This window comes from Siphateles boraxobius, unplaced genomic scaffold, assembly GCF_051911475.1.
Source record: "Siphateles boraxobius isolate OS27281-9 unplaced genomic scaffold, OSU_SipBor_1 22, whole genome shotgun sequence".
Taxonomy (NCBI): Eukaryota; Metazoa; Chordata; class Actinopteri; order Cypriniformes; family Leuciscidae; genus Siphateles; species Siphateles boraxobius.
In genome coordinates this window covers 8771564-8797033 of record NW_027508833.1, presented here as the reverse complement: position 1 = coordinate 8797033, position 25470 = coordinate 8771564, and the positions used below count along the sequence as shown (strand labels likewise).

At 37.3% G+C, this 25470-nt stretch overlaps 1 protein-coding gene across 4 annotated transcripts; it reads left to right on the top strand.

Annotated features, from left to right (window-relative positions):
• Positions 1-295: 295 nt before the first annotated feature.
• Positions 296-23767, top strand: psen1 (presenilin 1). 4 transcript variants are annotated; one of them, XM_077238553.1, is made up of 11 exons: positions 296-395; positions 1067-1151; positions 4129-4385; positions 10149-10290; positions 10373-10440; positions 11995-12215; positions 16646-16744; positions 16871-16957; positions 17922-18089; positions 20572-20690; positions 22765-23767. In XM_077238553.1, the coding sequence occupies exons 2-11, from the start codon at positions 1116-1118 to the stop codon at positions 22918-22920; spliced, it is 1353 nt and encodes a 450-aa protein (XP_077094668.1). In that variant the 5' UTR covers positions 296-395; positions 1067-1115; the 3' UTR covers positions 22921-23767. The 4 variants fall into 4 exon arrangements, with proteins under 4 accessions (XP_077094668.1, XP_077094672.1, XP_077094671.1 ...); XM_077238557.1 differs by having other exon boundaries at positions 312-395; positions 17925-18089; XM_077238556.1 differs by lacking the exon at positions 296-395 and adding an exon at positions 673-748 and having other exon boundaries at positions 1049-1151.
• Positions 23768-25470: the final 1703 nt, after the last annotated feature.

Here is a 25470-nt window from a genome sequence, read left to right as displayed (position 1 = left end):
GTAATAGCGACTTTTCATCTCAAAATTGGGACTTTTTTCAGAATTTTGCGATATCGACTAGCAATTCTAAGAAATAAAGTCAGAATTCGGAATTAAAAAAATGTATAACTCGCAATTCTGACTTTTTTCTTGCAAGTGCGAATTTATATCTCACAATTCTGACATTTTTCTTGCGAATTTTTATCACAATTGCGAGTTTATATCTCGAAATTATGAAGGGGGGAAAGTCACACTTGCGTGACCCTACTAGGAAGTGTCGAAAACTATTAATTTTATTTCGTTGAACGCGACTCTTATTTTGAAAAAGGAACTGTTTTGACCTTTGGCTGCGCCTCTGTCTGGCCGTGTCGTGCTTCACAGTATTGGGCTTTTATCATTGTGAATTCAGACTCCAGGTTGGTCAGGCATTCATATAGAAATTATGTTATTTGAATAGTTCCGTTTCTTCATTTTACATAAACTGTTGTACGACTATATGCCTGTCTCCTTTTGGTTGTGAAGTTTTTACTTACACTTAATTCGTGTAATTTATCGAGAGTTACAGTAGACAATCAAATGGCTATGAGATGCGCTAACTAGCCTGAAGCTAAGTTACACTGTCATGAAATAAAGCGTTGCTCTTTTATTTAGTTCAAAAGTTATTTACCCGAAATAATATTTTTTTTAAAAGCGGCTTCACTCGATTTGAAGTGGAAAAGGAAGCGGTTTCCACAGAATCAGATTTGAGGAAGCTCTTCTGCTGTGTGTGGTGAAGTAAAACCATTGGTTCAAGACGTTACCATTGGAGAGTTATGTAAATACCACGCTTTCTGAGAAGATGGTAGTCGTTGTATTTATATTAAAGTGCACTAATATTGCCATCTGATATCATCACTGTACCCTGGTGCCACCACAGTACTTTTCTGTAAAGAGATTATATTTTGATATTAGGTAACTTACTATAAGTTCTTCTTTCTGAAAGTTATTAGGCTTAAACTCTAAGAGGTAATCAGTCTGAGATGTGTAACGTATTCGCCTCAGTCATAAACTTTGTTATACTGTTATTTAGGTTATTTTGTGTTCTCAGTCCACAGGTCCTGGTGTTTCTATGATCCCAGGGTCACTTCACAGCATCGATGGCCGATCATGTGGAAAATGCGGTCAATAATGTGGTAAGTCTGATTTGTGAGGCATATATTTGATTGTTTTAAACTAGTGCTGTCAAATCTATATCTTGCATCTAACTTAAACGTTTGTGTGCATGAATGCAGAGTACCAGTCAAAAGTTTGGAAACATTACTAGTTTTAATGTTTTTGTTAAAACAGTAATATTGTTCAATATTATTACAATTTAAAATAATGGTTTTCTATTTCAATAAACATTAAACTGTAATTTATTCCTGTGATCAAAGCTGAATTTTCAGCATCATTACTGCAGTCTTCAGTGTCACATGATCCTTCAGAAATCATTCTGATATGCTGATTATTATCAATGTTGGGATCCATTTAATATTTTTTAAAGAAATGAATACTTTTATTCAGCAAGGATGTGTTGAATTTATAAATAAAAAAGTGATAGTAAAGACATTTATAGTGTTTCATTTTTACTGTTCATGTTTTGAATAAATGCTGTTTTTTGTAACTTTTTATTCATCAATGAATCCTGAAAAAAGTATCACAGGTTATAAAAAAATATCAAGCAGCATAACTTTTTCCAACATTGATAATAAATTACTGATTTAAAATACGTTTTAAAATAGAAAACCATTATTTTAAATTGTAATAATATTTCACAATATTACTGTTATTTCTGTATTTTTTTAAATAAATGCAGGCTTTGTGAGCAGATGAGACTTCTTTCAAAAACATTAAAAATAGTAATGTTTCCAAATTTTTTGACTGGTACTGTATATGTACACACAAACATATATATATATATATATATATATATATATATATATATATATATATACCCTGTGGTCTGTGTGGGTCCTCCTAACGCCCCAGTATAGTGATAGGGACACTATACTGTCAAAGAGCACCGTCCTTCGGATGAGACGTTAAACCGAGGTCCTGACTCTCTGTGGTCATTAAAAATCCCAGGATGTCCTTTGAATAAGAGTAGGGGTGTAACCCCGGCATTCTGGCCAAGTTTGCCCAGTGGCCTCTGTCCATCATAGTCTCCTAATCATCCCCATATATATACACTGATTGGCTTCATCACTGTGTCCTCTTCACCAGTACACAGGTGTGTGGTGTGTTTGTGTGTGTGTGTGTGTGTGTGTGTGTGTGTGTGTGTGTGTGTGTGTGTGTGTGTGTGTGTGTGTGTGTGTGTGTGTGTGTGTGTGTGTGTGTGTGTGTGTGTGTGTGTCGGGCGGGCGTTCTGGCTGCCGTCGCATCATCCAGGTGGCGCTGCACATTGGTGGATGTTGAGGAGATTCCCCCTTCCATGTAAAGCGCTATTTAAATGTAACGAATTATTATTACTTTTTCTCTGAAAAAAGTGATACAATTATTGCACCTCTCTTCTGTGGCTTCAGAGTGAGTGGTTTAAGGATGTTATTTATAGTAGAGAGAAGTTTGGGTCATCATGCTGGCGCTGTTGTTTCTGTATTGAGATCTACTAAAGGAACATTTCCCCATGATGACACAGTCAGTGTATCAGTGTAGATCAGAAGAGGTGTGTTCAGTGAGGTTGTATAAGATCGAACCGCACCCATGTCAGATAAAGCTATAAGGCTTGAGGTATTTATCTCTGTTTGTAGCTTCAGGCTACACTTATCTGACTCTCAGTCTTCACAGCTGGAGTAATCTGGCACTTTTTCAATATTTTCATTTCCTCGTCACTGCCGGGATGAGGCTGAACTTTGACATGCGTGTTTGCTCTTCCTCACGTGTTGAAAGCCTTCTTTCAGATTCATCAGATAACACACATTGTTCGTTTTTTCTTGATGTTACCTTTTCCTCAGGTTCATGGCATTAAATCTTTGAAAGAGATTTGTTGGAGGACCTACTAGCAAGGAAACTAGAAACAGACAGCCATTCAGATTTTCGTATTCATCACAGCTCTTTTCATGTTACATCAAATACAAAGACATAATAGGCTATTTATTTTTTAATTTGATTACACTAAAACAATTTTTCTTTTTACATTTGAATGTGGATTAAGACATTCCAATGTTCTGATTCTTAATAATTGTCCTCAATAGTTGTTCTTTTGCACTTTAATCTCTTTGAAGCATTTGTTGACTGTGTACATTTTTGTGTACTATTTTATTGTATTTAAAGGTCCAGTGTTCTTGTTGTAATAGGCTAAGTTATCAAAAAGGTCCATATTGTTTACCATAAAAGTGTCAGCAATTATCGTGATAAAAAAATCTGATACTGTCAGGTGCCTCGTAAAGATGTTTATAATGACACAAACTATTTAATTTCAAATAAATGCTGTTCTTTTGAAGAGTACTGAGAAAAATGTATCATGTTTCCACAAAAATATGAAGGAGCAAAAGCTGTTTTCAACATTGATAATAATCATAAATGTTTCTTGAGCATCAAATCATCATATTAGAAATGATCCTTCAGAAAACAGTGACACTGAGGACTGGAGTAATGATGCTGAAAAATTCAACCATTATTTTAAATTGTAATATACTACGATATTGCTGTTCTTACTGTATTTTTGATCAAATAAATGCAGCCTTAGTGAGCAGGAGAGACTCATTTAAAAACTTAAAATAAAAACTTTAAAAATACTAAGTTTCCAAACCTTTGACTGGTACTGTATATGTATATATATATATGTGTGTATGTACACACACACACAAATATATATATATATATACAAACGTTTATATTAGATGCAATTAATCAATTTGACTATTTTAAACACTATTATCTATTAGTTGCTTTTGTATTTTAGGGATTGGAGTAGTAAATGTTATATGTTGGATATATGGTTATTTTTAATTGTAATTATATTTCACAAAATTACTGTTGTTATTGTAATTTTATAAATAAATGCAGCCTTGGTGAGCAGAAGAGACTTATTTTAAAAACTAAACCCTAAACTTTTGAACGTTAAAGTAAAGCACAATAAACAGAAGCCTTTCATTCACTCTTGTTCTGTTTTATTTCTCTCTCTCTCTGTAGTCTAATGACGGTGCGGAGATCATCCGGCACACGGAGACTCCCGGCAGGAACGAGGTGGAGCTGAACGGACAGCCGCCCAGCGCTCGACCCCCACAGGTGCTCACAGACGCCGAGGAGGACGAGGACGAGGAGCTGACTCTCAAATATGGAGCTAAACATGTGATCATGCTGTTCATTCCCGTCACGCTGTGTATGGTGGTGGTTGTGGCAACGATCAAATCGGTCAGTTTCTACACGCAAAAGGACGGACAGCAGCTGTGAGTATCATCACTTGAATCAGATTTTCCTATTGTGCACTTTAATAAAGTCTTGATGTTGTTTTTGGGCTCTAGTAAAATAGTTTTTCATGCTTGAATGCTGATTATATTCCCCATATTCTCCATTGTTCAGAGATGTGATTCTTCTGGATTAATCCGGAATTCCGGTTATTTCAGCCTAAAATCATGACCCACGTGAATCACACAGATCAGTAATAAAAATATTAATTAAATTTGGAAGTTTTGGGAAAGTAATGTTAATTTGTTGAAAAATATTACAGGTTTTCATGCTTGAACATTAAAAAAACGCTGAAAAAATGTCTCAAAAGCAAAATTCTAATTTCTTTATTGAATATTATCAAAATTTGAATTATATTCTAATTCTAAAGACAATATTTAAAGTCAAAGGAAAAAAGTACTGTATTGTCTCCTATGCCTACACGAGGGCGCAAGCGAGCAAATATGAATAACATTTACTTTAATTCACACATTCACTTTTGGAATAATTGTTCTTAAATAAAATATAATTGCCTTAATGTGCATGCAAGGAAAATACGGTTACAATAGTGCATAAAACTGTGTAAGTGCATCAGTAACCTGAGAAAACACGCTTCAACAGACGCGTAATGAACTACATGAACACAAGATAGCAAACTAACATTCAGATACCATCCACTTCTTCTCACTACATCTACATATTGTTTGTCAAAAACACCAGACACTCAACTTGATCTGAGCGAGGGCTGAGCGCTTTTTGTTGACGATGTTTTCAGCTGATGAAACACACGCTCAGCTCTGACCGATGTGCACGGATGGTCAAGTATGACATTGCACGATTTTCCCCACCAACTGAGAGGGTTTATCGTCAGCAGGAAGCCTTTTCTTGACATTTTTCAAATAAACAATGCGCATCCGCACTGTACTGGGTGAGCTGAAAAAAAAGAAAAACGCGTCAGTTACGTCATCATGTCTCGCGTGCATCTTGACACCAAAAATTCGAATGCACGGTTTTTGCATTTTAAATTCGACATGACATTTTTTATTTGACTGCCCTAATTTGTTGCAGCTCCTCTCTTCCAGTCTGTCAGTAACGCTCTGTTTAGTTCCTGTCTCTATGAAGCTCCTCCTTCTGAAACACACACTGTGCTCTGATTGGCCATCTGGATTGTTCTGTTGTGAATGGTCGAGAGCATCAAGTGTGTTTGGGAAATGTCCCGCCCCTTACCATAACCGCCAGTTTAACACTCTACTAACTAAAGCCCTATTCGGACAGGACTAGTTTTCCAGGGGGTTGTTAGAGAAATTTGTGTTTCACAGACATTCTTTTTGCGATTTTAATCCTGTTTGAATCTGTCAAGTCTGTGTTTTTCTCGCACAAGCTCACAACCTGTAAATATCCCAGGGCAAATTACCTACTGTTTTTCGGCAAGCTCAACGGTCCTCCGAGAAATCTAATCCCATCCGAATGCGAATGTCTGTGATTGTTATGTTGCGTTATCCTAACGCTTCTCCTCATGTGTTTTTGACCTACCTGAGCTACTGTCTGCGCAACCATCTTCGGCATGCTTTCATCATGTGTCGTTATGGATGGTATCTGACTATAAAATAACATATACAATTAATAAATAGAGCCAAATCGCGGAAACTGCGAAGACTGCCCATTTTAATATCAGTGTCAGGAAAGAGTAAGATCGTCTAGATTTCTATGCTCACTTATTTAGTATAAACAGCCACTGCTATAAACTCGTGAAGTTTACTTAAATGTTTTTTTTATAATAAATTAAAATCATATCAACAAATAATAAAGTAAAAGACATCTACGTGACGCGCCATGTTGAGGTAACACACATGCCTACTTTTTTAATAAACATGGACATGTACGTCCCATCCAAACCGATACATGAAATCACAGACATAGAAGAAATAAGAATTATAACTGAAACGTCATTTAGAAAACTAGTCCCGGCCGAATAGGGCATAACTCAACCAGGCCCCGCCCCTTGATTCTGCATATGAATTATTTAAATGAGGAATATTGTGACATGTTTTATCCCGGAAGAAACTCAAGACTACAATGGAGGCGTTTCAGGAGTTCAGAAACACTGACACTGATATAGAGAATAACTCCTGCTGGAGGGACTTCGTGCTTTGTAACTTTGCTGAGGTTTTTCATGATCTAACAGCAACATTACACACTAAAAAAAGATGAACATGTAAAAAAGCAGGTACTCTTTAAAGATTTATTTCAGTTGCATCTTCTGCTTAAGTGGTTTCCAGCCTCTCGCCCTACAGGCCTGCTTGACAGACCTTGAAACTCCTGGAATTTCATTTTAAAGTATGTGTACTAACCCTGGAATTAGTTTGTTCATGTCTAAAATCAGCTAAATATTTATATAAGCTAAATACAAATCAGCCATCATGACCTGACATGAATCACAGATGTGTTTGTTCAGAATAAAGCCGGATTTCTTCCATGCAGTCCTTAAAGGGATCGTTCACCCTTAAATGAAAATTAGCCTATGATTTACTCGCCCTGAAGCAATCCTAGGTGTATACGACATTCTTCTTTCAGACGACCACAATCAGAGTTATATTAATAAATATCCTGGCTCTTCCAAGCTTTATAAATGGAGTGAATAGGTATATTTGTATTATATTATATAATAGATATTTATATTCTGAAAGAAGAATGTCTTGCACACCTAGGATGGCTCCAGGGTGAGTAAATCATGGGCTAATTTTCATTTTTGGGTGAACTATCCCTTTAATGCAGGAATGATCACTGTCCTACTCTGAATATCACAAGCATCACTATTACTTCAGCTTATAGTTAGTGTTGAATTAATTAAGTTAATTGAAAAAACCCATAACACCAAGTATTACAGTTTTTCACAATTGCTACGACACTAAACTCCAGTCTCTGAACCAAATTCTCAATAGGCAAACCAATATGTCGAATAAATCACTATTTCTGCCAAGTTTAGGCAGTTAAGACACTTTAAATCTCTTTAAAAGTTTGCAAATCTCCTGCACTCTTTGTGCAAAATTCATTTATTAAACCAAAACATATTCTCATTCATTAAAACACTTTTCGCACTGAGATACATTTGTGTTGCAAAACACTAAACACAAAAGGCAAAAGTTAAACACAACTGAAACACAGTTGTCATCGTTTACACACAACGACTCAAAATTGTTCACACTTACTTGTAATGGTGTGATCAAACCAGCTGTATGAAATATGAGCCAATTCAGAGTGTACATGTGACACTGAATGATGATACAAACAATCTGACAGGAAGAGGAAGAGGATGAGAAAGAGCAAGGTGTGGACAGTGACTGTGTTGTCAAGGCTAGAAGGATTTTCCCTTCGACTGAGAGACAACATTGCCTGTGATGTGGACAGAGCCAGCAGGGAGACGTGATGCTGAAGCAGAATCAATCTCTCATTGACCTTGACTTTGTTGTTGCATTACATACAGTATTTTGAGTGTACTGTAACATGCTTTTCATTTAGAGTTTTGTTTGGCATTTGAAGTCTTTTGCAGTATTTACGATGGAAGCTTGTTTCTGCCACAGAATAAAACATTTTAAAGGTAATTGTGACTATTTTTCCTCACAATTGCATGTTATAAATGTCTGTCTGAATTGCGAGATATAAACATGCAATTCTGAGGGGGAAAAAAGTCAGAATTGTGAGTTTATGTCTCATAATTCTGACTTTATAACACAATTCTGACTTTATAACTCCCAATTGCGACTTTATATCACGCAATTCTGAGAAAAAAAGTCAAAATTGTGGGATAAAATGTCGCAATTTTCTTCGATAATTTTCACAGTATGCTGAATTTAGACATTCAATAGGCTAACTATTCAATATTCAGTACAATACTATATTTGCAGTGTAAACAGTATACCATTTATTCACCTTACTCGGTTGCAATTTCTATACTTTATGTAATTGCAAAAAATGTTTACTTTGTAATGTGTACAATATTTTTTTTTCATGTTCTCCATTTTTTTATGTAGTGTCTAGGGAATGATCTGTAGTGCTGGTGTTATTGACTCATGTGTGTATGATCTGAAAGCATTGTTTGATTTTGAGTACAGGTGAAATGATTCGGAAGCGATTGTTTGACTTTGCCAGAAGTTTTGTGAGTTTAGTTTTAAAATTTGGATTTGTTTAATGTTTTGAGAAAATAAGTGAACGTTTCAAGTAATGTGTCTTAGCAAATGTGAAAAACTGTAAATATCTGTGCATAATTCATTCCAGGTTCAAATTTGAAAATCATGCAGATTTGTGTGTTGCTTTTTGTCTGGCTGATAATGAAATGTCTGAAAAACACTCCCATATATGTGCATTGAAGGAGGGCCTGAGATATATGTTGAGGCAAGAGAATATTAGAGCTTTTTTACACGGCAAACACCATTCGTTCATATGTTTCTCAGATTCGACTGATTGTCTGAAATGATCAAGTTGTTCTGACACCATTTTGTTGCAATAAACCACATGCCCTATTTTACGGTCTGTTGCCCCCCTCTGTAGTTTAGATAATCTGTGCATCAGTGGTTTATGAGAGAAGGATCATCTAAAGCTGGTCAGTGTGTCCAGTGATGCTGTTGCAGTGACTGTCCTCTAGACAGCGCTAGTGTCCCACTGACCCCCTCATTACTGTCTGAAAGAGAACATTACTAAACACACACTAGAACTGTTAAAGTTTGGGTATAGTATGAAAATTGTTTATTTGAAAGAAATTAATACTTTTATTCAGCAAGGATGCATTAAATTGATCAAAAGTAACAATAAAGACTTTTATCATGTTACAAAAGCTTTCTATTTCAGATCCTGATCTTTATAACATTCTATTCAACTTTCAGAATGCTTAAAATTACTGTTTTCAACATTGATATAATAATAATAATAATAATTGTTGAATAAAAGCAGCTTTACTGTATTTGTGATCAAATAAATGCCATCTTGGTGAGCAGAAGAGACTTAAACAAAATTGTACCGATGCCAAACGTTTTAACCTTTAATGTGTGTGCGTGTGTGTGTGTGTGTGTGCGTGCGTGTCTTCTTTAAAACACAACATTAATCTGAAGTTAAACCTGCTTCCTGGTAGGTTTAATTTAAGTACCTGGTCTTCCTCCAGGAAATCATGGTCATCATTTGTTATGTTCTCCAAAGCGCTCAATAAGGAATTCATCTGTTAGAAGTGGTCAGTATATTCTGCCAGTCTTAAACGTCTCTCATCGGAAGTCAGCAGCTGGGGTTTTTATTTATGTTTGATGTTTATTTTTATAGTTTTTCCACAACAACTTTATTGTACCTACTGTAATGTCAACCCACAGATTTCACAAAATGAACCTGATGATTCTTACCTAAACCTTACCTTTACTTTCTTGGTTCATTCCATGTTTAATAGGCAGCTTTAGTCATGCTAATTCAGATTAGCACACTCAGTTTTAAATGAATCTTGTTTATTTTAGTTCAGGGCCTCATAGTCCAGGTTTTAGTAATCTGCACTTAATCTTTATTTCAGAAAGCCATTTTTTAAGCCATAATTAACTATTCTAGATTAAGGCCTAATCCTGTTTTAATTTAATCCTGGAAGCCGCCCGTCTGTGTTCAAATGAAAGTGCACTATTATCTCTCATAGTTGAATTTTTTCCCTCTATTGTTTTCTATTTAAATAGTTACGTTCAACTGAAGTCTGTCAGGCAATGGACAGTTTTGAGAATAACATCTGTGTGTCTTTGCAGGATCTACACTCCATTTCGCGAGGACACGGACACGGTGGGTCAGCGCGCTCTGAACTCCATGCTGAACGCCACCATCATGATCAGTGTGATTGTGGTCATGACGCTTGTGCTGGTGATGCTCTATAAGTACAGATGCTACAAGGTCTGTTCACTCTAGTGTTTGTATCACACTCATGATTTTTGCACTCATGCTGCAGGTTCATGATTTGTTTGTTTTTCTGCAGGTGATTCAAGCCTGGCTGTTCTTCTCCAACCTTCTCCTCCTCTTCTTTTTCTCCTTCATTTATTTGGGGTGAGATTCGTTTCTTGTCCTAGCTTTGGGCTGTAGATAATGGGGGGGGGGGGGGGGGGGGAGTTAGGGAACTCCTAATTGGAGAACTCCTAATTGGAGTTTTTAGCACCACACCAAATGTTGTGATGTTATTTCGATCAACAGATAAATAAATTTTTGATCAAGATCTTGTATTGACAAAGCAAGAGTCAAGACTCTCTAAAGTCTCCTCCAACACATGCCAAAGACTTTCAATTAATTTAAAGTTTAGTTCACCAAAAAATGAAATTTCTGTCATTGATTACTAACCCTCATTGCAACTTTCAAGACCCAGCAAAGTAGTAAAGACATCGTTAAAATAGTTCATGTGACTCCAGTGGTTCAAATTTAATGTTATGAACAGAATGCCGACTCACTATTGGCTCCTGCGTCAGCATCACACGCATGTGTCGTGTAGCTCACGTGACCAGCGTCGGCCAATAGTGAGGCGGCGTTCTGGCGCAGAACCAGGAAGTGCTGCGGAGAATGACGTGGAAGAGAAGAGATTGTTGAATAAAGTCGTTATTTCTGGAGGTTTTTTGCACACAAAAATTATTCTCGTCGCTTCTTAACATTCAGGTTGAACCACTGTAGTCACATGGACTATTTTAACGATGTCTTTACTACCTTTCTGGGCCTTGAAGGTTGCAATGACATTGCTGCCTATGTGGGGTCAGAAAGCTCTCAGATTTCATCAAAAATATCTTAATTTGTGTTCTGAAGATGAACGAAGGTATGGAACAACATGAGGGTTAGTAATTAATGACAGAATTTAAATGTTTGGGTGAACTAACCCTTTAAGGTGCCAATTCATGTGTGAAAATGATTCTTCATGCTCCTCCCAACCATTCTTTCACAATCTGAGCCTGATGAATCTTGACATTGTCATCCTGTAATATGGCCATGATGTGTTTCCTACATGGTTGTTTAAGAAATGAAAAGCTACTCCATCAATTAGGGTTAGAAGAACTGTTACCAAACATATAACATGCTAGAAACATAATAATCACTGCAATGATCCAATCGTAGACTCTTAAGCATTTGTATAGATTGGAAGCTTGTTTCCACCACAGAATAAAAAAATTAAAAGATAACTGACTTTTTATCTCACAATTTATTTGTTGTATCTCAGAACTGCATGATATAGTCGCAATTGTGTGTTATAAAGTAAGAAGTGAGAGATATAAACTCACAATTCTGAGAAAAAAGTCAAGTTGAATTGGACTTTTATCCAATTCAATAAATTTTAGTAAATAATTTTAGTCGCCATTGTGATTTTATATCTCACAATTCTGAGAAAAGATGTCAGTATTGCATGATATAAAACTCGCAGTTGTGAGATAAAAAGTCGCAATTTTATTTTAAAATGTTATATTCTGTGGCGGAAACAAGCTTCCATGCATTTGCCTATTTAAATCCAGCACATTTTTTTGTAAAATACAATACAAATGTAGTTACCAATGACCGTGTCTGATGCTCATCTTATGGTATGAGAGCAATGGTTCTGATGACAGATGCACTGGTTCTTCACACCAGGGAAGTGTTCAAGACGTACAATGTGGCCATGGACTACTTCACGGTAGCATTGATCATCTGGAACTTCGGTGTGGTGGGAATGATCTGCATCCACTGGAAGGGTCCTCTGCGGCTCCAGCAAGCGTATCTGATCATGATCAGTGCTCTCATGGCCCTGGTCTTCATCAAGTACCTCCCCGAGTGGACCGCCTGGCTCATCCTCGCTGCTATATCCGTCTACGGTCAGTGAAAGCTCATCTGGTTCATATTTACAGGCATATAAAGTAGAGATGCACAATATATCGGCCATCATATCGGTATCGGCCGATATATGTTAATTTTTGATGTTATCATAGGGCTGGACGATATGGGCAAATTTTATATTACGATATATTTCTTAATTTCGGTCGATACAATATAATTCCGATATCGATATGAACAATATAGAAGCCTAAGAATAACTGCAAAGAATCCCCACAACAGATGTCTACCTACAATCTTCTGAAAAATGAATTTGCCAAGTCTATGAAACCTGCTGGAGTCTTTCGGTACTGCACCATAACAAACTACATGAACCAATGAAATAACCCATCATAACAATAATATTCTCTTCTCAATACCTGCTACAAGACTATGACAGCATATGGGTAGCAATATTCAATTTGAAATGTAATATGCAAAATGACAATGCAATATGTAAAATGGCAGTGCATTTCTGTTTTTTAATTTACATTTGCCATTACATTTGTGCAACGTTTGGTGCAAAATTAAAATTCAATTATATATTTTACATTTGCCATTTCATACACTAGTTTTAATATGTAAATTGAATACATTTGTTTTAACGCTTTAAGTTAAAAATTTAAATGTATTACAGATATGATTAGATATGTTTAACATGTTCAAGCAAAAACTATAGAAAAATGATCATTTAAATGTTATTTTTCTTAATTGCATTTACACTCACAGTTAAAGGTATTGTAGGTAGAAATCCACAAAAAAACTTTTTGTCCAAATTTGTTTAAACTGTCTTTATATATCAATGCATAATTAAAATGTAAGTACTCTGGAAAATAAATTATAAAAATCGAGTGTCTGTAGTCCTCTCAGGACTGCAATAAACACAGCTCATTATTTCATTAACTCCCAGCCCCTCCCTTCTCGGCTCCTTCCAAAGCCACGCCCCCAAAACAAATGAACGCGCGATCCCGGCCGTTCGCTCAGCTGGAAGAGTCGGACGCGTTTACCAGCTTTACCAGATGTAGTGACATCATGTCAGAATCACAAGTAATAAAATAACTAACTTTATCACTATGAATATAAACAATTAATATGGCTGTTAGTACTCAGCTGTTAGTACTATAGCTTAATTGATACACGTTTGCCATTACTATCAGTTACACTGTGATGAAGGTGAATTTGTAAGATTCATTATATAAGATTGTTTACAGATAAACTGAGTAACATACACTCAAACACCTTCTCACAACTGCATTGCAGGCTCAAGATAATATAACACACACACACACAACATTGTATAGCACATACAGATACAACATAAAGACATTATAGGTAAACATATGTATAGCATATAACAACAAACCAAACGTGAAAAAACGGAGCAGGTAGAGTTCACGTTGAAAATAGGAACAAAGTTTAGGCAGAGGGTAAAGCTAGGTATAAAAATAGATCCCCTAAACTTTTTAACCTAAAGTTAGATTTGGTGAAATTAAACAAAACAGCTTTCAACTGCAGATAGGCCTATTGCTTATTTATCGTCTCAACCCTGGCTCACTAACAGTAACGTTATACCAGTCGACACCAAAGTTACACTGTCATAGCTAAGCCAGTACCGTTTGTTATGCTACGTAACGTTAGGTAGCTATATTAGGTAGCTACGTGTGCTAGTGATGCATGCTTCATGAAAAAATAAATGCCATCAAAATGAAAACAGCAAGATTACCTGTCCAGCAGAAATAAAGCCATCATGGAGTCACTTTTCATCCCCTTGAGATCACTCAGTTGTCGCCACCGCTGGAAAGCCACGCCGATATTGACTCTCGTATGATTGCTTTAATTATCCAAAGACTTTTTGTTCATAGCCTTTTCAAATATTGTCTTCCTTTTTTTAAGTTGTTTGACTTCGTTGCCTCTATATGCAGGTAACGTTACTGTGAATTTTGACTGTTCTTTCTCTGCCATAATTATTATTACTAGCTTCCGTGCCTCTTCAAACGGGTGCGCGCATTTGGGCTGCTCCTGTATCAGCAGAGGTGGTATCCATGTTAGCGAGGGAGAGTGACAGTCGCCCCAGCCAATCATTTCTTTCGTCCCTAATGGAATAATGAGCTGTGTTTATTACAGTCCTGAGAGAACTACAGAAACTCGATTTTTATAATTTCTTTTCCAGAGTACTTACATTTTAATTATGCATTGACAGTGCTTGAAGTGGGAAAAGAAAGGTGCCGGTACTCTCTTGCATTGGCAAATCATGACATTTGAGATTTCTACAGTGAAAAACAAAACTTATAACAAAACAAAACTGTTATTTATTAACAACATAAATGTATTAAAACAAGTCATGCGTGTGTACGGGCGTGCGAAAACGGAACTCCTCCAAGCCTGCAAGTCCAAAAATACATTTAGATTACTACATTTTATTTAATTAAATGCATTTATGGTGAGATTATTATATTTTCATGTCAATCTGTGTTTTGACCATGAACCATGAGCTGTCACTTTAATTCACCGCGTGCAGCATAGCAAAAATAGACTCGGAACGATCTCCGCACTGCTGTATACGCACAGCACCAGGAGTGCATTGACGGACCGCATGCGCGTGCTGTGTGAAAGCTCGAACCTGTTAACATGGGTGGTGAAAAAATACGCACTGCATACGCACTGCAAACGAAGTATATCAACGGGCGTGACACTGGTGCCTTTTCTGTCAGTGGTCGAGTACCGGCTACATGCGAGAAGTAGCGGTACGCAAGAAAAAGTGCAGGTACGCTTAAGAGTAAAATGTAGAAGTGCCGGTACTGCGTACCGGTGAGTACCGCCCCACTTCGAGCACTGTGCATTGATATATAAAGATAGTTTAAACAAATTTGGAAAAAAGTATTTTTGGGGATTTCTACCTACAATACCTTTAAGACACTTGCGATTGCATTTTCATTAAATGTCCCGCAATGAATGTAGCAAAATTCAATGTGCAAATTGAAAATGCATTCCAAGCCAATCACGCCCCCTCCCACCCTGTCAATCACTGCGTGAAGTTTCGGTTTCTTAGATATTAAAATCATATGTATTGGTCATTCTGAGGTCACTCAGCATCCCCACATTTTCAAATTCACGCAAAAAAGTCTCATTTGTTTGTGCTTCGTTTGTGCCAGTTTAAGTTTTGTTTGTGCTGCTTCTATCGGGTGGAACTGCTTCAGATGGTGGAACAGATTTGATGTGTTCCTGCTGCTAGTCGGCACCACTCTCCGGCACATTTTGCAGTGCGCTGAAAGTTTTGAGATCTCAGATAGCTGAAACACCACTGAAATTCTCTTTCCTCTCTTATCAACTATTTCGTCTGCTTTCTCCTCACTTGTGGAAGCTCGTTGAGTCACATTTGTATTGCGGTAAGGGGCGCTCATAGCTAAAACTTGCCGCATTGGAGATCAGCCTACTAGTGCTGAGCACTGGCTGCGTGTCTGTGGTGTACATCATCACGAAAGTAGCCAATTGTCCCGCGGCTGCGCGCCTAACGTCAGTCAGTGACAAATGATGTTATGTATATCGAAAATGTGTTTAAAAATCATATCACCGTTATCGGAAAAAAAATATTGTGATATATATTGATATTGAATTATTGTCCAGCCCTATGTTATCGTTATCGGCCCAATTGGTTAATGTATTAAGGCCGATCTTTTTTTTTTTTTAAGGAAAATAAGTAAAGTGCAACATGTTCAGCACAAATCTGTCATAATAGGCTACATAAAAATTATAATGAGAACATTAAAATTGTGTGCTTGGGACATGGATTTTAATGGTGAGACTTTTGTTTCTGTAACCAGCTCTCAAAAATGATATAAAGTTGTTACATATTTTGCTCTCTAAAATTATATAAAAAATTGGATTTAGATTTATCGCCCAATATATTGGTCACCGGCTTTCAAATATAAAGAGTTATCGGTATTGGACACAATTTTCATATCGGTGCATCTCTAATATACAGTATTTCGTACTTTTGTGTCTGTGTCTGTACTTTATTGGATTATTTTTATTTTGGTAAACTTGCTTCTATGCATTCCAAAGCATAATATCATACTTTTTGCATTTCATTAAAAATTTCAAACCGAAGAAATTGACACCCGTACGGTGATTCGTGAACAAGCTAATTATTTTCAATGAACCAGTTGATTTGGTTCGCAAATCGCACTTAACGACTAATTTGCAAACTGGACAGATCTGATTGCAGCTGTTCTCCAGTCAACAACTCACTGACTCAATGATCCGGTCTCCAGTTCTCTGAACTGTTCATGTCTAACTCAAATTGAACTTCGAGATCCTAAGAGCTTGAGTGTGTGCCGTTATTAATGCCAAATTTTTATATTATTTTAATCATAAATAAAAATTATATTTTATCCTTTGTGTGAATTAATGCTGTGATGTATGTCTTCTGTAGATCTGTTGGCAGTGTTGTGCCCTAAAGGACCTCTGCGTATCCTTGTAGAAACGGCTCAAGAGAGGAATGAACCCATTTTCCCAGCACTCATCTACTCCTGTAAGTAAAAAACCTCCCAGCACTTCTGTCTTCTCAGCCTTTTCGGTGTTAGTTGTTTAGTTGTTCCTGTCGTTTAGTATTTAGTTGTATCTGTCGCATTTACATGTGTGTCCTTTGATGTGTCAGCAACCATGGTGTGGCTGTTTAATATGGCAGACGTTGCGGAGACCAGGAATAATTCCAGCCATCCAGTTCCTCAACAGGAGAACCAGGGTGAGTGTTTGCTGTAGAATCGCACATGCTCTTATATTCATACTGCAGGTAATAATGTACATGAAGCCATAACTATTTGACCAATAATATATACACTAGTCAAGTCACCTTCATTTGCAGGTATATAGCGCTTTTAACAATATAGATTGTTTCAAATGATAATAGGAGATTAAAGTAACAGAGATAGTTTTGGCTTTACAGCAGCTCTAGAGTAAAGTTATTGTCCAGCTAAAGTTAGTTTTGATTGATTAACTTTCGTTGCAAAGATAACTAGTTATTAACACGACACCGTTCTAACAGAAAACCGTTAACGCGCTCTGGCCGCTCATTCGCACAAGAACAGTGCCTGGCGGCTCGAGAACGCAAACCTTAAAATAAGTTCCTTGGTGCAAGTATTGAAAAATTATGAAAAAAGTTATCTCTACGCAAACCTATGAAAACGCTGACGGTGTGCACATGCGTATTAGGTGTTTAGTCTATAGGTATGCACGTTATATACATATATATGCGCATAGGCGTGTAGTCTTTCTTTACAAATTGACTACTGTTTAAAAGTATGGGGTCTGTAAGATTTTTTTTATGTTTTAAAGAAAAAAGTATTCTGCTAACCAATCAAAAATACAGTAAAAACAGTAATATTGTGAAAAATTACTATTTAAAATAACCTTTTTCTATTATGATATAATTAAAAGTGTAATTTATTCCTGTGATGTAAAGCTGAATTTTCAGCATCATAACTCCAGGCTTCGGTGTCACATGATCCTTCAGAAATCATTCTAGCTGTTGATATTGTTGATCATTACTAATCCTACTTCCTGATATGGTTTAAAGCCTGCTCACGTGAGCATTTCTGACTGCATTCTCATTGGTTTGCGTTGTTTGCAAAAAGTGAAACTTCTAAACTCAGCTTTTCCAGACTGCTGTAAACCGCTGTCAGTATGAGCTGGCGTGTGTCTGTCTCCAGCAGTTGCAGTGGCGCCCACAGCTCAACCGGAGGATGATGGGGGTTTCACGCCAGCGTGGGTGGATCATCAGCAGCACCAGCTCGGCCCGATGGAGTCCACCGACGAGAGCAGGCGAGAGATCCAGGAGATGCCCTCCGCACGACCTCCTGCCGAAGACGACGAAGAGAGTGAGTATCAGCTGGCCTACGCTCACATCACAATCAGCTTCTGCTCAAAACATCCCTGGAGAAGTACGGGTGTGCCATATTTCTATATGATATAGTCAACCAATATCACACGTAGGGCTCTCGCGGTGAAGGAATTTCCCTTGTGGTAATTTTGAGTGGCTCAATAGCACGATATGCGGTATTATCGCCATTTATTTATTTTGATTTATTTGTTGCTATATAAAGTGTTACTCCGTGGTCAGCATGCACAAAAACGAGGACATTTTAAGTAACCAATATTACCGAAACTAAACAGCGCCTCTGCGGATTGAAAGGCTGTCACTCAGCGCATCGTTACGGCAACGGACTGTCTTTGAGTGAGTCATTAAACCGTTCATTCAACGAACACGTTCAAAAACGCTGATTCGTTAAAAGTGAAACAAGGTGTAAATTATTTTTAACTTTGAGCTCCACTTTTCAAGGCTCAGCTGACCAGCATGCGTCTCATGGGTAACGCTGAAGCTGATGCTTCACTTAATAGAGACCAATGGCACTGATTCAATGCCTGACTCGCTGACTTTTTTTCCCGCAGCTTCCTCGCGCTGTTGATGCTGACCAGTGCTGCCGCTAACGCCATGGTAAATACGCTTAATCATCAAAAGGGTGATACGACAAATATTTTGCGTTCCTTGGGCACGGCAACCTTTTCACGAATATATGACTTGACCGCAAAGACAGACATAGGTAATCGCACGCGCTCAGTCGATCTCTCATTCACTGTCTGTTTAGCCTTAAGCGCAAATCCACGAATCCTCTGTACAATTCACCATGATAAACAGTCTTGTTATCATTATTAACTTATTTAACATTCAATACACATGCACAAAGTTCAAAACAAGAAGGGTAGCCTTATGAAAAAGGAAAACGTGAATATCGCGGTTGCTGCGGTTACTTGCATTCCTCTGCGGTTAGCCTGTCAGTAGCGCGGTACTACAATATTGCAATACAGCAGTTCAATAAAGAAGAAGTTAATATTGTTACATATTAGACACGGTATTGTCTGTTTTTGAATGAATCAGTCATTTAAGGATTCATTCATAAAGATGACTGACTTGATTTCGGTTGAGTGAATGACTCTGATTGACTCATAGACCTATTGGCGTTTTTAGATTCATATTTAAAGTATCATTTCATTTTTAATTTCAATATTTTAAATGATTTTTAACACATTAAAATAATAGAATTATTTATGCATTTGTACTTGCAGTGTAAATACATCTAAAGGCTGTTTTAGATGCAACTTCTGCAGTGCAAAAATACTTTTTGTTGATAATCATTTGATTTTATTTGTAACATTCTATGGTGTCTTATTCCAGTGGAATTTATTTATTAAATGTAAGAATTTGACATCAAAGATATTGCATACATCTAATAATGTTAGAAAAAAAATGCCCTAAAATGCCCCTGAAATTAAAAAGTTTATTTCTGTCCCTACTGTAAACTAATCCCTCACTCTACAAAATATGTTGAAAATTAAAAGTTTCAAGAGTCAGCTGTCAACAACGGACCTAAACCAGCCAAAACACCAGCACCAAAACACACTCAGCAAAATTGCAAATATCGAGATATCATTTTTGTCAGTATCACACACCCCTAGTCCTGAGATGACATTCAATTATAGTTCTGATTCAACATGCAGTGACACGCTTAAATATTAGCAAGTGATGGATATAGTCATAAATTCAGAGGAACAACATCTGAGATGCATGTTAATACCTAGTGTGAATTGGGCCACAGCTTTTATGTACATTTCTATGTTTTGTAGCACAATTGATCTAGTGAACACTTTTTTAAAATAATGGTCAGTCGATATTTCTGTGTTTTAATTATCCGCATCAGCCGATTACATTTAGTCATAAGCGGGACTTTTATTTTAACAGCGCTGAGAGCCACCAATTCTATGAGCAGAGACCCACACTTGGCCTTTACATGACGCTAAAAACGCTGGATCACAAAAGTAAACTTTGCACTTTGCTTTGAAACTCAACGCAACAGACTATATACTTATTTAATGAAATCACAGCCTTTTGATTTGATAAGCGCACTAGGCCATATTTGCTTTCGATTTTAGTTTGATTGACAGACTCAGTGCCAAAGTGATGGCTCAAAATACAATGTTAGTGATCTTTTATGTTATTATGAGAAATTAATAATATTTTCAGTTCAATATGAAACTGTTTAGGGACAGATAAAACGGTGGAAGTCCAACAGAATCTAGGTATTTAATGGGAAACGGTGCAAAATAGGATTAGAGAATCAAGGTATTGCCCTCTGAAGTATATGTTTACTATATTTCTGTGCCTGTATGTGATGTGAAAAATAAAAAAATAATTATGTTGGCTATTATTTTGGATGTTTTTTGAAAAATGTGTTTTTTAAAGTTGCTTAATATTGTTAACTGTAAACAAAACCCTCACTGTGTATGTTTTCCTGTGTTTGTTAGGGGGTGTGAAGCTGGGGTTGGGAGATTTCATATTTTACAGTATGCTGGTGGGTAAAGCGTCAGCTACAGCCAGCGGAGACTGGAACACGACTCTAGCCTGCTTTGTGGCAATTCTCATCGTAAGTATCCAACAGAAAACTCGCTAAATAAGGCGTTTTTCAGGCACTATTCTCCTAAAACGTATTAGCGCACCTTAGCCACGTTTTCACACCTGGGTTGTTTGGAGCATTTGTTTTGTAACCTGGCTCATTTTCCCCTTTGTTGAGTTTGTTTAGGCATATAAGGGCGTTTGTTTTGTTCTGTATAAAGAGGGGCTTAATTTGTTACAAAACCATGACTGGTGGCTCAAGAACTCAAACCTTGAAATAGGTTCCAAGGTGCAAGTTTTGGAAAATGTATAAAACAGAATTTGTTATCGCTCCCGCGTAGCCACGTGAACCGGGATTATCCTGACAACGTTTTATCTGGAAGGGAAGGGAAGGAGAGACTAGTTGACACTTCAGGACTGCGTTGTCATCGTGTCCAGGCGCAGGTCCTTCATCAGATCCGGATACGGCCTGGATCCGGCGGACTGCGGTAAACCTCGGGATAAACAGAAAAACTAATATTAGCGTAGACGCCATCCTTCTTATGATGAACCAAGTACATCAGGATTTATGGGAAGTGTTCCCGGTTCCGGCTGATCTAAACTATGCAGCTTAACATTGAATTATAGAAGTCTATAATGTGTTATGTGTATGCTAAGCCAAAGAGATGTGTTTTTGTTCTAGATTTGAATTGACAGAGTGTGTCTGCTTCCCGGACAATGTTAGGAAGATTGTTCCAAAGTTTTGGTGCTAAATAGGAAAAGGGTCTTCCGCCAGCAGTCGATTTAGATATTCTAGGTATTATCAACTGGCCAGAATTTTGAGATCGCAATAGACGTGAAGGACTATAATGGGTTAAGAGCACGCTCAAGTACTGGGGAGCTAAACCATTTAGTGCTTTGTAAGTAATCAGCAATATTTTAAAATGTATACGATGTTTAATAGGGAGCCAATGCAGTGTTAAAAGAACCAGGCTAATATGGTCATACTTCCTGGTTCTGGTAAGAACTCTAGCGGCTGCTTTTTGGACCAGCTGTAGTTTGTTTATTAACTCTGATGTACGCAATATTAATACTGCAGCAAATTCAAACATGCTCTCTCTGGATCTTCCAGCACTGTCTAGAGCAGTGGTTTTCAACCTGTGGTAGCCGCGTTTCCACTGTCGGGCCAGTGCGAGTCAGGGCTTTAAATGGGCCGTGTCGGGCTAAAACACACGGTGTTTCCACTGTCGGGCCAGAAGCTCCACCGCTTCACTAAAACACGCTCGTAACACGTCTCTCTGGAACAACATCACACTAACCCATCATTTCACCAACAAATGGAAGTTTTATCAGAAATCACTGGAAACCGCGTGATCGCAAAACAAACATAAAGCGACCATTTGCTGGCATTTTTGTTGTTTACTTGAATATTTAAAACCCAAGCATTGATGTTTTACCACAGGTTTACAATAAAAAATTATTCATTGACAAGTTTACAATAAAAAATTATACATTAAAAGTCTTTAATGCTGATTTTATTTATTTTTATTTATCCAGGTAAACTGGTTGAGAACCACTTCTCATTTACAAACATGACCTGGCCAAGAGGCTACAGAAATAAATAGAAACATACTGTACAACTGTACATAGTCAAACACATGACACATAGAACAAGCAATTAAAATAAGAGAGGTAGACAGCAAAGGAAGTGACTGGAAATGTGATCCTCCAGGGGGGGCAGGAGATCCCTTAAAATAAATTTAAATATACTAATATAATTCATTGATTTTTATAATGAATACGTCAAATTAAAAAAGATAAATTTAAATGGATAGAAAATCTTATTCTATGATTGTTTTGGAGCAGCCCAAGCCATTCCTCATCGTGTGTGTGAAATACAGACTGAACAGCGGCTCAAAACACCCAACCGCCTCATGAATAGCAAACTACATCTCTCAGTTGGATAAAGAGAACCAGAGTCACTAATAAAGCTTTGATGCATCTCCAAACTAATTATGTTAGAGTATTATTTAATCAAGAATACAAATAACCTAATCGCTTTTGCAACAAAAATGTGCAAAATGTTTACAATAGTCTGTTTTTTTTTTCTTCTTCTCCCCCCTCAGGGTTTATGCCTAACTCTTCTCCTCCTGGCGATCTTCAAAAAAGCCCTTCCAGCTCTCCCCATCTCCATAACCTTCGGCCTGGTGTTTTACTTTGCCACCGATAACCTCGTGCGGCCCTTCATGGATCAGCTGGCTGTTCATCAGTTCTACATCTAGAGAGGTCACTTCTCACACACTCCACTCTACAGCGTATTCCCAGAACCCTCTTTCAGGGAACGTGAACCCTGTAGACTAGCACACCTTTCCTCTTCCTCTGGACACGACTGGATTCGCTGTTTTTGGCATTGAATGACTCTTTATTAATTACAGTGCCTCTGCTCTCCAGTGACTGATCTTTGCTTTGGTTACGTCTTTGTTTGTTTGGAGAAAACACAGAGACCATCTAAAGTCACCTTACATGTATGAATGCATTACCGTTAGTGGATGACTGTGGTTATGACTTAATTTGGAGTTGGATCAACTCTGTTGTATGGAATGGGACCAGAGCTTGCTTTGTCCACCAGATCTTGGATTCACTCTCTAGGCATTGTGTTAAATTCTGCTCTGATTTAGCGAACATTAACCCAAAGCCCTCTGAATGATATGTCTGTTCACACACAGGTAGGTACTTTGAGTTTTAGATTGATGCATTGAGTTTTCTTATCACGAACAGAGTCCATTTGACCATTTGAGACAATATCACGTGTTCTGGTTTACTCTAGCATTAAATCAAGTGCTGATCCAAGCTACTGTTTTGCTCTCCTGCAAAGTATGGGAGCATAATTTTGGAATGTATAAACTTTCTCTTTTAAATTTCCTTCATGTTTGGACAAGATGTCAGGAGCTGTTTGTTCAATTTTTTTGTTTGTTTTGTTTCTCATCTTTTTTTTTTATTTACCTGCAAAATGATTTATGAGTTACTTTAAATTTCATACTACCCACACAGTGTCATTTTAAGAAATACATTTTGTAACTAAATTGAAAGATTCACAAATAAAGGGGTTGCTCATTTGAGCAAATTTCAGTTTTCTGTATTATATTCTGTTAAAAGAGTTTTTGAATTGAGGTATTTTTTTTTTATTTTCAGCCCTGATTACACATCGAGTATACAGTAAATATCATGTAAATTGGGGTGGTCCAAACTATTTTGTGATCCAATTACTGGCATCACGTTTGGAGGCAGTCAAAAACGTGACAAATTTGAATCGCAAGGCCAAAAAAAGAAAATGTAGTATTTCTGCAATGCACTCAGACATAGCCGTTTGTTGACCAATGAGCGTTCAGTTGTGTACGTACTGCTTTTAGAAGATGTTTTCTCTATTTAACATATTTGTGAGCCCTTTTTAAAACCATACTTGTAATAATTTGTTGCCATCAAGTCAGTACAACGGTATATGAAAGAATATTTAACCTTCAATATTACCCAACAGATTTGTTTACCTGTAGTAATTCTGTAGCCTTCTCTTGTAAGGTTCATCTGAACTCTCCAATATTGAGGACATTGTGTGTGACTGACTATCCCCTAATCTCATGTGATTGTAGATCACTGTGGGGGCTCATTGTTTTTGACCTATTGTTCAGTCTCCCTGATGCAGAAGGGCCTGAAATGGTGGGAACATTTCAGAAATTCCTGAATATTGTGGGACCGGCTCCACCTTTACCGGCTCCCTGACCCTCTGGAACTGGCATGTTACCTGAAACCCTGGAGGTAGCAGTAGTTTCCATGGGAACCGCTTGGCATGCTGGGATGGCCACTCTCCTTTGTGACTGGACCTTGGCGATTAGCGTCAAGCTGAGCCTTCACGTTCCACCTGAAGTCTACAATTCTTTTGTCCATCTAATCAACAGAGATTATTTTGCAAAAACATGATGGGTTTCAAAACTCGGCATGTGTTTTTACTTTAAAACTTGATGCCTCAAATGCGAGTGTTCCCTGGTGGACAATAAAATGTCTGATTTGCATGGAATGCAGGTACTAAACTCTTCAAATCCAGTCCTGGAGGGATAATGCCTGTCAGACTTGTGTACCAATCTCAATTTAACCCACCTGTCTGAAATTAGCTAGTTCTCAACATCTTGGCCCTGATTACTCCTGGTATTAAGATGCGTTTTGGTCAATCAGATCACAAGTAGACGAGGCAGACGCATTCCCGTTTACACCTGGTGTTTATAATCCGTGTCTTTTGTCCACTTTCAACCACTTCTAATTTACATGCATAACGCAAATTTGCCTGAGAACACTTTATATAAATAAAATATAGGTAGGTCTAAATCCGGGTGATCACTCGTATCAATGTTATATATATATCAACGTCATCATCATATCGTCCGGCCCTAAAACTTATATAGTTTTTTGTCTGTGTTTATTTAAAAACATCAATTATGGAGAATATACATATTATAAATATTTTATTGATGAGTTGCATTAAAAAAATACATAGCGATACAATATATAGGGTATGGTTTTACCCCTAAATTTAGCATATTGAAAGGCTGCAAATCCACCTTTCGCTGCCTGCAGTCCAGTTGTTTCTATGAATTGCAGCGACCAATTTGCTTTCGGCAGTCCGTAAATATATACCTCAGATTTCTAGTCAAATCTTTTTATTCAGTCTTTTCTATTCTCGATAAATGCCAAGTGTGCAATTCTCACCAGTTCTCACAATAAACACCTTTTATACAGACCCAGATTACAGATCTCTCATTAGCCAGCTGTACATACGCATT

Bases quoted from the DNA above. Each gene is read 5' to 3' on its own strand.
- psen1 (XM_077238553.1), top strand. From the start codon at position 1,116: ATGGCCGATCATGTGGAAAATGCGGTCAATAATGTG. The intron at 4,386-10,148 runs GTGAGTATCATC...GTGTCTTTGCAG, and splicing joins CAAAAGGACGGACAGCAGCT to GATCTACACTCCATTTCGCG. The intron at 16,745-16,870 runs GTAAGTAAAAAA...TTGATGTGTCAG, and splicing joins CCCAGCACTCATCTACTCCT to CAACCATGGTGTGGCTGTTT.